We start from the raw sequence: 12,809 nt of genomic DNA, 5'->3' as shown, positions 1-12,809 counted from the left end.
TCAGGTTTTTCACTTCAATTTCGACAATCGCAAGGAGGTATTTTCTACATACGTTTTAGAGTAGTGGTATCCGCAAGGTCTGCTTGGGTTTTGTCAGCCTAACAAAGGGGGGCCTTGAAACGTCTTCCAGGCAGGAAGGGAAAAGAAAGTGCACTCTGTCTCGATTGGGAACCAAAACAAATTAGCACTTTGTAATCACACTTTCTACGCTATGTTTTCGCCCTAAACACCATACACCCCCCGCCCCCTGATCCAACTCTCTAACTCATTTTGGGCACGCACAATAACCCCTCATGCTGAGGAAACCAGAAAGACAAGTCTGTAAAAGGAAGAATTGACCAAACTGGGAAACTGTGAACAAAAAATGTGTTCCTGAATGGTTTTTGTTATTGTTCATGAGTAGTAAAACAAAGCACAACAACCACCCCCCCCATAAATAAATGAATTCAACCGTTAATACTATGGGAAGAAATATTATTTGAATGAGGGTCTCTAAAATACAAATAAAATTTTATATGGAGATATGAGCGTCAAATTCACAGCAGAAAAGGTAAAGAGTAAAAATAAAATGATTGGCGTTAATCTTTAAGTATAGATCATTCGCCGTGCTGAAGTGTCCGCTTAAAAAAGGGAATAGGCAAATTAAATTTGATTGGCCTAAAAACACCTCAAAAAATCTTCTCGAGTATAATTTGACTTGAAGCAATTTTGACTGAAATTAAGACTGACTGGCTTGACTGATATGAAAAATAATAGCAATAATTGAATTAACCTAATTTCATTATCTTTTTCTACATCACAGAATTGTCGTCGCTGTTTTTGGTATTTGTTTTTATTTGTTTATGTTTATCTTTACCTTTCAAAAGGTTATTTCTCACCACAAGCAATCACACATCACGCGTACCATCGTAAGTTAAAATCATTGAAAAATACTTTACGCTGCACACTTTGTGTATATACCCTGCTATAATAATTTAAAAAGTCTGCAAAGATACCCTCTTTTAGAGCTGGACCTTGGACGCAACGCTGCAAAGAAAACTTTTACATCTAACTTCAAAAATACAGGTACGCTATTACTGACATGATTTTCGATCAAAATTTTCACAAAATTAGCGTGGAGAAAGAATAGATTAAGGTTACAAAAAATGATCGATCACTTATATAACTGGAACAAAACTTCTTCGAAACCGAAGAAACTCTTAAAACTGACGAATGTCTCGAAATTGAGTTAAAATTATCGGATTTGTTGAAAAATGTATTCTCAAGGTTATAACAAATCAATGACTATAATTTTTCAAAATTCAAACTTAATTTGAATATCATCAGAATCCGGTCTTTTGTCTTGCTCGAACAAATTTGAAGTGCCTGAAGGAAGCTAATTTATCATTCAAAACTAGGCCTGACAAACATCGTACAAACTTCAACGGTAAAAAGTTGTTTGCAGTTTTTGAAATAATTCATTGAAAATAATTTGCTTTTTATCTGCTTTTAGATACTGGTTTAACCTTTGTCAACGAGAAAAATCACAAATGTCAATCAATTTTTCCTGGCACGGCGGCAATTCGTCGCAGGCGACAATTGGTCGCAGCCGACAGTTTTTTGCAATTTTAAAAAGCGATAATTGTTCGCAGTGGAATGTGATCAGAATTTTTTGCTTGGTAGTTCCGCGAAACGTTCCATATCCCGCACCCGCTAAGGCATGTTCGTTTGGTTACTGTGCATTGCTAAATCAATTCATTTCAAATTGGTTCCACAACTATGAAGGAAAATTTCTCTGCGACGAGTTGTCGCTTTCTCAAATGCTACGAATTGTCGCCTGTGACCAATTGTCACTTGCGACGAATCGTCGCCTCATAATTTTTCCTAGCTCTATATAGATTTTGATTTTTAAGCTCATCTAGATCTTATGTTTATTTTTAATCAAATGCCTCAACAAAAGCATCAACAAAAGCGTTTTTCGAAACATTTCATTTGAAATAGTCTATTTTGTTACTAGCCCTGAACTTTAAAAAAAATGGTATCGTAAAACTACACCTATTTAGATTTTTTTCGTCAAACGAAAAACAAACGACAAACGACAAAAAAAAATTTTTTCGTTTAAAAAAGTCACACGACGGCAAGAGTTAACAATTTCTTTCCTTCAGTTGCACTTGTTTTCACCAAGAAATAAAGTTCACATAGCCAGGAAAAAATCTACCAGTTTGATTTGAAAGCACTGAAACGCCTAAGTACGTTTTCAATGTTGTCAATGTAAAATGATTTTTTTTGGCATTGAAGTTAAGTTTATATACACGCACTCTTATCGATATTCATGTTAATTAAACTTTTTAACTAGTTCTAACTAAATTTAACTAAAAAACTAAGTTTCTTGATATAAACTCAGCTAAAATAAAACTGCATAGCGCAAGCTTCTGAGAGACCAAATTACAGTATAAGGGTGATAATTTTTTAAAAGTTTTTCTTACCTTAGAAACACTTGAGCGAACAAAGCAGTCCATTAGTTTTTACTGCTCATTTTCAAACAAAAAGTAAATAAGTTTGAAGTAATTCTTACTTGTACAAAAATTTTATGGTTTGTTTAGTTTCAGTCATTTTTGAGGAACCCGCATATTTTTAGACAGCAAAAAAGTTAGTTTTTATTAACTAAGAAGAAAAAAGAGTGCAAAAAATTGGATGAATGCCATGAAAAGAAAATCGTTTTCATAATAGATTAAAATCTCAAAAACTACTATCAAAAAAAATTTCAAATAACTATGTTTTTTAAAATTTTTACATATTACAAAGAGAAAACAATAGAACTGCTCAGAGTTGTTGGAAACTGATTAAGTAGTTTTTTAACATTAGTTTTCTGTTCCGATAGTCATTTCTAATCAACTTCTGCTGGGGAAAATAAAACTTTAGTTAACAGAATTTTTTGCGATTTTGGTTTTTGAGCAGTCATCAAACTAAATGATGTTGTACGCTATACAATTTTGTCATTGATTAAAGCAATAGGTTTTTAAGCCACAATTTTTTAGTACCAATCGTTTCTCTACGTTTTTCACAATATTTTTTTTGGGAATCAACTTCTAAAAAAAATACTACAATTTCAAAAATAGTGCTTTAACTCCGCTTGTGATAATTTGAGTAGTACAAGTTTTTCTACTACCAAGTTTTAGAAGACCATGCCTTGAAAAAAATCGTTTTCATAATAGATTAAAATCTCAAAGACTACTGCATTTGACTTTGAAACTCAAGCCAATGAGTTTCTATCAATGGGGCGTGTTGTTCCCATCGCAATTCCTACAAACGTTCTTTAAAAGATTGGAAGGCATTTTTTCTGACCAATAACTAAATCTTAAATGATAGCAATCGTATTAATGGTGATCTAATGATGCTCTCCGATACGATTCAGATTTGTTTTTCAACTTCATATAACTCATTATGTATATAAATATTGTTTAAAACTAATTTAATTTTGATTTATTTCATTTTTTGAAAGATGGAGTTTTTGTTTTTGGGGTGGTTTGTTTCTCCGAACGAAATTGAGTTTTCCAGCAGCAATTTTTGACAAGTTTTTTTGCAGGATATAAGTTTAAACAACTTCTGTTGTCTTGAGTTTCAATCCGATTAAAAATTTTTATCTGTCATGATTTTGATGATGGTTATGTGGGTTTAAATATTGCCCAATTGGGGTTCTTCACGCTCGATATATTTTGTGCTAATGACGCCTAACAGGAATTTTGATTTGTCTGAACAATTCGCTTCAAATTGAATTAAAGCGTGTCATCTGACCAATTTAAAATTCAAAATCTGCTAAAATTATTTTTGTATAATTTTCAATCCATTTTGGTGATGGTTTTCTCAAAACAAAATGTGAAAAAATTATGTTTTTTTTTCAAAAATTTTACTTTTTTTCAAAACTTCACCATTTTTCTTACAACAAACAGTACGCCATATAACTTAAAAGACAGTCGGAAAATTCTAAGTTTGTTCCTGATACGAGCAGTTCGATTGTTATATGAGCGATACGCTTCTTTTTCAACTCTTGCACAAAAATTTGCTTAAAATGAACCAATTTATTAACTCTTAGCCTACAAAACCGCTTTTAGGACTATGAATTAAAAAAAAACAACTTGTATTTTTGCTGCTAAGAAAGCAAATTAGGGATGCCATTAGCCAGTTTTTATATCGCAGGGGTTAACAAATGTTTGAATTAGGTTTTTATTAGAAAATTTTCCTTTTAAGTTAAAAACAAACTATTTCAGATCAAACTTTTTCGATAAAAGTATCTAAAACCACGTAACTTCAATTATAGTTTTTTTTGGCATCAAAAACAACTTTCAAATAACTATGTAATTTAAAATTTTTACATAATACAAAGAGAAAACAACAGAACTGCTCAGAGTTGTTGGAAACTGCTTAAGTCGTTTTTTAACATTAGTTTTCTGTTCCGATAGTCATTTCTAATCAAATTCTGCTGGGGAAAATAAAACTTTAGTAAACAGAATTTTTTAAGATATTGGTTTTTGAGCAGTCATCAAACTAATTGATGTTGTACGCTATACATTTTTGTCATTGATTAAAGCAATAGGTTGTTAAGCCACAATTTTTTAGTACCAATCGTTTCTCTACGTTTTTCACAATATTTTTTTTGGGTATCAACTTCTAACAAAAATACTACAATTTCAAAAATAGTGCTTTAACTCCGCTTGTGATAATTTGAGTAGTTCAAGTTTTTCTACTACCAAGTTTTAGAAGGCCATGTCTTGAGAAAAATCGTTTTCATAATAGATTAAAATCTCAAAGACTACTGCATTTGACTTTGAAACTCAAGCCAATGAGTTTCTATCAATGGGGCGTGTTGTTCCCATCGCAATTCCTACAAACGTTCTTTAAATGATTGAAAGGCATTTTTTCTGACCGATAACTAAATCTTAAATGATAGCAATTGTATCAATGGTGGCCTAATGATGCTCTCCCATACAATTCAGATATGTTTTTTAACTTCATATAATTAATTATGCATGTAAATATTGTTTAAAACTAATTTATTTTTGTTTTTTTTTTCAATTTTTGAAAGTTGGAGTTTTTGTTTTCGGGGTGGTTTGTTTCTCCGAACGAAATTGAGTTTTCAAGCAGCAATTTTTGACAAGTTGTTTTTGCAGGATACGAGTTTAAACAATTTCTGTTGTCTTGAGTTCAAATCCATTGAAAGTTTTCATCTGCGATGATTTTGATGATGGTTATGTGGGTTTAAATATTGCCCAAGTGGGGTTCTTCACGCTCGATATGTTTTGTGCTAATGACGCCTAAAAGGATTTTGATTCGTCTGAACAATTCGCTTCAAATTGAATTAAAGCATGTCATTTGACCAATTTAAAATTCAAAATCTGCTAAATTTATTTTTGTATAATTTTTAAACCATTTTGGTGATGGTTTTCTCAAAACAAAATCTGAAAAAATTAAAGTATTTTTTTTCAAAAATTTTACTTTTTTTTCAAAACTTCCCCATTTTTCTTAAAACAAACAGTACGCCATATAACTTGAAAGACAGTCGGAAAATTCTAAGTTTGTTCCTGCTACGAGCAGTTCGATTGTTATATGAGCGATACGCTTCTTTTTCAACTCTTGCACAAAAATTTGCCTAAAATGAACCAATTTATTAACTCTTAGCCTACAAAACCGCTTATAAGACTAGGAATTAAAAAAAACAGCTTATATTTTCGCTGCTAAAAAAGCAAATAAGGGATACCATTAGCCAGTTTTTATATCGCAGGGTTTAACAAATGTTTGAATTAGATTATTATTAGAAAATTTTCCTTTTAAGTTAAAAACAAACTGTTTCAGATCAATCTTTTTCAATAAAAGTATCTAAGACCACGTAACTTCAATTATAGTTTTTTATGGCATCAAAAACAACTTTCAAATAACTATGTTATTTAAAATTTTTACATAATACAAAGAGAAAACAATAGAACTGCTCAGAGTTGTTGGAAACTGCTTAAGTAGTTTTTTAACATTAGTTTTCTGTTCCGATAGTCATTTCTAAACAAATTCTGCTGTGGAAAAAAAACTTTAGTAAACAGAAGTTTTTGCGATATTGGTTTTTGAGCAGTCATCAAACTAAATGATGTTGTACGCTATACAATTCTCTCATTGATTAAAGCAATAGGTTTTTAAGCCACATTTTTTTTAGTACCAATCGTTTCTCTACGTTTTTCACAATATTTTTTTTGGGTATCAATTTCTAAAAAAAAATACAACAATTTCAAAAATAGTGCTTTAACTCTGCTTGTGACAATTTGAGTAGTTCAAGTTTTTCTACTACCAAGTTTTAGAAGGCCATGTCTTGAAAAAAATCGTTTTCACAATAGATTAAAATCTCAAAGACTACTGCATTTGACTTTGAAACACAAGCCAATGAGTTTCTATCAGTGGGGCGTGTTGTTCCCATCGCAATTCCTACAAATGTTCTTTAAAAGATTGAAAGGCATTTTTTCTGACCGATAACTAAATCTTAAATGATAGCAATTGTATCAATGGTGGCCTAATGATGCTCTCCCATACAATTCAGATATGTTTTTTAACTTCATATAATTAATAATGCATGTAAATATTGTTTAAAACTTATTTATTGTTGTTTTTTTTTCAATTTTTGAAAGTTGGAGTTTTTGTTTTCGGGGTGGTTTGTTTCTCCGAACGGAAATGAGTTTTCAAGCAGCAATTTCTGACAAGTTGTTTTTGCAGGATACGAGTTTAAACAATTTCTGTTGTCTTGAGTTCAAATCCATTGAAAGTTTTTATCTGCGATGATTTTGATGATGGTTATGTGGGTTTAAATATTGCCCAAGTGGGGTTCTTCACGCTCGATATATTTTGTGCTAATGACGCCTAAAAGGATTTTGATTCGTCTGAACAATTCGCTTCAAATTGAATTAAAGCATGTCATTTGACCAATTTAAAATTCAAAATCTGCTAAATTTATTTTTGTATAATTTTCAAACCATTTTGATGATGGTTTTCTCAAAAAAAAATCTGAAAAAATATGGTATTTTTTTCAAAAATTTTACTTTTTTTGAAAACTTCACCATTTTTCTTAAAACAAACAGTACGCCATATAACTTAAAAGACAGTCCAAATAATCAAAGTTTTTCCTGATACGAGCAGTGCGGTTGTTATATGAACGATACGCTTCTTTTCAACTCTTGCACAAAAATTTGCTTAAGACGAACCAATTTTTTAACTCTTAGCCTACAAAACCGCTTTTAGGACTAGGAATTAAAAAAAAACAACTGGTTTTTTCGCTGCTAAAAAAACAAATTAGGGATGCCATTAGCCAGTTTTTATATCGCAGGGGTTAACAAATGTTTGAATTAGATTATTATTAAAAAATTTTCATTTTAAGTTAAAAACAAACTATTTCAGATCAAACTTTTTCAATAAAAGTATCTAAAACCACGTAACTTAAATTATAGTTTTTTATGGCATCAAAAACAAATTTCAAATAACTATGTTTTTTAAAATTTTTACATAATACAAAGAGAAAACAATAGAACTGCTCAGAGTTGTTGGAAACTGATTAAGTAGTTTTTTAACATTAGTTTTCTGTTCCGATAGTCATTTCTAATCAACTTCTGCTGGGGAAAATAAAACTTTAGTTAACAGAATTTTTTGCGATTTTGGTTTTTGAGCAGTCATCAAACTAAATGATGTTGTACGCTATACAATTCTGTCATTGATTAAAGCAATAGGTTTTTAAGCCACAATTTTTAGTACCAATCGTTTCTCTACGTTTTTCACAATAATTTTTTCGGGTATCAACTTCTAAAAAAATACTACAATTTCAAAAATAGTGCTTTAACTCCGCTTGTGATAATTTGAGTAGTTCAAGTTTTTCTACTACCAAGTTTTAAAAGCCCATGTCTTGAAAAAAAAATCGTTTTCATGATAGATTAAAATCTCAAAGACTACTGCATTTGACTTTGAAACTCAAGCCAATGAGTTTCTATCAATGGGGCGTGTTGTTCCCAACGCAACTCCTACAAATGTTCTTTAAAGATTGAAAGGCATTTTTTCTGACCGTTAACTAAATCTTAAATGATAGCAATCGTAATAATGGTGATCTAATGATGCTCTCCGATACGATTCAGATATGTTTTTCAACTTCATATAATTCATTATGTATATAAATATTGTTTAAAACTAATTTATTTTTGATTTATTTCAATTTTTGAAAGATGGAGTTTTCGTTTTTGGGGTGGTTTGTTTCTCCGAACGAAATTGAGTTTTCAAGCAGCAATTTTTAACAAGTTTTTTTTGCACGATACAAGTTTGAACAACTTCTGTTGTCTTGAGTTCAAATCCGATTAAAAATTTTTAACGGCAAGGATTTTGATGATGGTTATGTGGGTTTAAATATTGCCCAATTGGGTTCTTCACGCTCAATATATTTTGTGCTAATGACGTCTAAAAGGAATTTTGATTTGTCTGAACAATTCGCTTCAAATTGAATTAAAGCGTGCCATCTGACCAATTTAAAATTCAAACTCTGCTAAATTTATTTCTGTATAATTTTTAAACCAATATGGTGATAGTTTTCTCAAAAAAAGTCTGAAAAATCATAGTATTTTTTTCAAAAATTTTACCTTTTTTTCAAAACTTCACCATTTTTCTTAAAACAAACAGTACGCCATATAACTTAAAAGACAGTCGGAAAATTCAAAGTTTTTTCCTGATACGAGCAGTTCGATTGTTACATGAGCGATACGCTTTTTTTCAACTCTTGCACAAAAATTTGCTTAATATGAACCAATTTATTAACCCGCAGCCTACAAAACCGCTTTTAGGACTAGGAATTAAAAAAAAAAACAGCTTGTATTTTCGCTGCTAAAAAAGCAAATTAGGGATGACATTAGCCAGTTTTTATATCGCAGAGGTTAACAAAAGTCTGAATTAGATTATTCTTAGAAAATTTGCCTTTTAAGTTAAAAACAAACTATTTCAGATCAAACTATTTCAATAATTGTATCTGAAACCACGTAACTTCAATTATAATTTTTTTTTGACATCAAAAACAACTTTCAAATAACTATGTTACTTAAAATTCTACATAATACAAAGAGAAAACATTAAAACTTCTCAGAGTTGTTGGAAAGCGCTTAAGTAGTTTTTTAATGTTAGTTTTCTGTTCCGATAGTCATTTCCAATCAAATTTTGCTGGGGAAAATGAAACTTTAGAAAACAGAATGTTTTGCGGGATTGGTTTGTGAGCAGTCAACAAACTAAATGTTATTGTACGCTATACAATTCTATCATTGATTAAAGCAATAGGTTTTTAAGCCACAATTTTTAGTACCAATCGTTTCTTTACGCTTTTCACAATATTTTTTTCGGGTATCAACTTCTAAAAAAAATACTACAATTTCAAAAATAGTGCTTTAACTCCGCTTGTGATAGTTTGAGTAGTTCAAGTTTTTCTACTACCAAGTTTTGGAAGGTCATATCTTGAAAAAAAAAGTTTTCATAACAGATTAAAATCTCAAAGACTACTGCATTTGAATTTGAAACTCAAGCCAATGAGTTTCTATCAATGGGGCGTGTTGTTCCCATCGCAATTCCTACAAATGTTCTTAAAAAGATTGAAAGACATTTTTTCTGACCGATAACTAAATTCTAAATGATAGCAATCGTATTAATGGTGGCCTAATGATGCTCTCCCATACGATTCAGGTATGTTTTTTAACTTCATATAATTTATTATGTATGTTAATATTGTTTAAAACTAATTTATTTTTAATTTATTTCAATTTTTGAAAGATGGAGTTTTCGTTTTTGGGGTGGTTTGTTTCTCCGAACGAAATTGAGTTTTCAAGCAGCAATTTTTGACAAGTTTTTTGCAGTATACAAGTTTAAACAACTTCTGTTGTCTTGAGTTCAAATCCGATTAAAAGTTTTTATCTGTGATGATTTTGATGATGGTTATGTGGGTTTCAATAATGCCCAATTGGGGTTCTTCACGCTCGATATATTTTGTGCTAATGACACCTAAAAAGAACTTTGATTCGTCTAAACAATTCGCTTCAAATTGAATTAAAACATGTCATCTGGCCAATTTAAAATTCAAATTCTGCTAAATTTATTTCTATATAATTTTTAAACCGTTTTGGTGATGGTTTTCTCAAAAAAAAATCTGAAAAAAAAAATTAGTATAAAAACGTAGCAGTGCGGTTGTTATATGAACGATACACTTCTTTTTCAATTCTTGCGCAAAAATTTGCTTAAAATGAACCAATTTATTAACAAACAGCTTGTTTTTTCGCTGCTAAAAAGCAAATTAAGGATGCCATTAGCTAGTTTTCATATCGTAGAGGTTAACAAATGTTTGAATTAGATTATTAATAGAAAATTTTATTTTTAAATTGAAAACAAACTATTTCAGATCAAATTTTTTCAATAAAAGTATTTAAAACCACGTAACTTCAATTATAGTTTTTTATGACATCAAAAACAACTTTCAATTAACTATGTTATTTAAAATTTTACATATTACAAAGAGAAAACAATAGAATTGCTCAGAGTTTTTGGAACCTGCTTAAGTAGTTTTTTTACTTTAGTTTTCTGTTCCGATAGTCATTTCTAATCAAATTTTGCTGGGGAAAATGAAAATTTAGCAAACAGAAATTTTTGCGGGAATAGTTTTTGAGCAGTCATCAAACTAAATCATGTTGTACGCTATACAATTCTGTCATTGATTAAAGCAATAGGTTTTAAGCCACAAATTTTTAGTACCAATCGTTTCTCTACGTTTTTTACAATATTTTTTTCGGCTATCAACTTCTAAAAAAATACTACAAATTCAAAAATAGTGCTTTAACTCCACTTGTGATAACTTGAATAGTTCAAGTTTTTCTACTACCAAGTTTTAGAAGGCCACTTTTTCATGATGCATTCAAAATTCAGTTTTTCATCTCCCTACATCGTCAGAGATCAATAGCTCAGTTTTTTTCCCTTAAGTAATTTCAATTCAGAGAAAAAACAATACAAACTTACATTGTTTTATCATTTTAATCTGAATACAACAATGTTTTAATCAAATGTTCTCCGAAAAGCAAATCATTTCTATTTTGGTTTCTTATTTCAATTATAGAAGCGTATGTTTATTTGAAATTTAATTTTTTCTAAAACTATTTTTAACTGAAAGCCGCTTAATTTGAACAATTGTCGGACTATCTTCCAAAAAACCGTTTAACATTTTTCAAGTGAATTTACAATTCTTAGAAATATTCAATTGATAATGACAAAAATCGAAAAGAAGCTAATTCATTGAAATAAGACAATAGCAAGTGAAAAAGTTATTTTTGCTTTCCTCGTTAAAGTTTGAAAAACGGAAATTTACGAGATTTAACTTTTCATTGCTGCTTGTTTTCGTTAAAAAAATTTCAGAAACTAAATAACAAAATTTTAGGAAGCAAAAAACTGTCAAAATTTGATCCTCGAAACATCAGTCGCAAATTTTTATGGGAAGAGACTCTAGGTATTTGATGTAGAAAAGTTTTGGACTGTCAGTGGACTTGCGAAAACTGACAATATGCTCGCGTCCATTCGGCATGCGAAGAATCTCGCAAGTATTGAATTCCTCGGTAGTAATAATTTACAGGGTAAAAAATTTTGCTATTTTATGCGAAAAAAAGTAATTCATTTTGAATGACATGAGAATTGAAAAGGTTTTTGTAACATGAGTTTTTTCTTATTATAGACGCATTTAAGTTTTGGTGGTTAAAAAAATAAATCACAAGAAATCATCTTTTGTATCAGCGCCATCTAGATTTTCACAATGTCTTTTATTGTTACTGATGTTTTGTGCGTAGTTGATATCTTTTTTTTTTCAGCCATTTTCGTAAATGGGCGGGCTTACTTGAAGCTGAAAGCTAATTAATAGTCGCAAATATAGGTCGACGATACTCCAAATATTCCCGCTGAATCAAGAATATGGCGTAATCATCATTTATCAATTATGTGCATTGTTCAAACTATCTTCACATACTGCAAAATTGTTACTGCAATAGATTTTGCGTTTTGTTCATACAGCCACAAGCCCATTTATCTATTTTTATCTCGACTTCAAGGTGAGGATGTTGTGAGAGAATTTTTTTGAGACTTGAAAATCGGTTATAAAATTTTTTTCAGAAAGATTACCGCAATAACTGCCATTCTTCTCATATCAAAGTTTTGATAGTATTTTCCCTTAAAGTTTCAAATATAAAATTGGTGATGAATTCTAATGATGAAAACTCATTCAGAATTGACTTTTATTCTGTTTATTCTCTTTACTGATATCCCTTTCGGGATTGGCAGTGATATTGATACCATTTATGCTAGATAACCCACTAAATTTTGTGGATCTTTATTTAGAGCAAACAACCAGAAATCAACATTTCGGACTGCTGAGTTTTGGGCAATGCATTTGATGTGGCGATTATAGACAGTGCCGAAGGAACCTTGGCGTAGTCAATTATCTTCCTTTTTGGGCAAACTGGGTCAAATATTTCGGTCAACCCCCTCCCCCAACCGACTAAATTTCACGCGATGATAGTCTCGAGTGGCACTGGAAAACGGAAGTGAGCTGGGTGATTAAAAACACAGAAAGTGTGGAAGATTTGCAAGCAGACAAATAAAAGCGCTGGACGATTAAAAAAAAACGATTTTGTTGCATCATGTTTCTTTCATCCTTTCTCGTTGGCGTGATGCTTTGCATGACAGGTAGTTAATGAACTTTTAACTACCCTCCCCCATGTTGCAAATAATAGGGAAATCACAAAACGTGCTGA

The 12,809-nt window shown here is 30.7% G+C and overlaps 1 protein-coding gene across 2 annotated transcripts in view; it reads left to right on the top strand.

Annotated features, from left to right (window-relative positions):
• The first annotated feature begins 582 nt into the window (after window positions 1-582).
• Window positions 583-12,809, top strand: part of LOC134848204 (uncharacterized) — a 44,891-nt gene continuing 32,664 nt past the window's right edge. The window contains exons 1-3 of one of the 2 annotated variants that reach the window (XM_063865576.1): window positions 583-908; window positions 1,006-1,065; window positions 12,394-12,741. In XM_063865576.1, the coding sequence (XP_063721646.1) occupies window positions 12,696-12,741 (46 nt within the window). In that variant the 5' untranslated portion in view covers window positions 583-908; window positions 1,006-1,065; window positions 12,394-12,695. Of the gene's footprint in view, window positions 909-1,005; window positions 1,066-12,050; window positions 12,108-12,393; window positions 12,742-12,809 lie in introns of those variants that run through there. The other variant, XM_063865577.1, reaches the window with a different exon arrangement.

The sequence above is a fragment of the Symsagittifera roscoffensis genome, chromosome 6 (assembly GCF_963678635.1).
Source record: "Symsagittifera roscoffensis chromosome 6, txSymRosc1.1, whole genome shotgun sequence".
Lineage (NCBI taxonomy): Eukaryota > Metazoa > Xenacoelomorpha > Acoela > Convolutidae > Symsagittifera > Symsagittifera roscoffensis.
The sequence above is the reverse complement of the archived record's forward strand: the minus strand, read 5'-3'. Positions and strand labels throughout refer to the sequence as shown.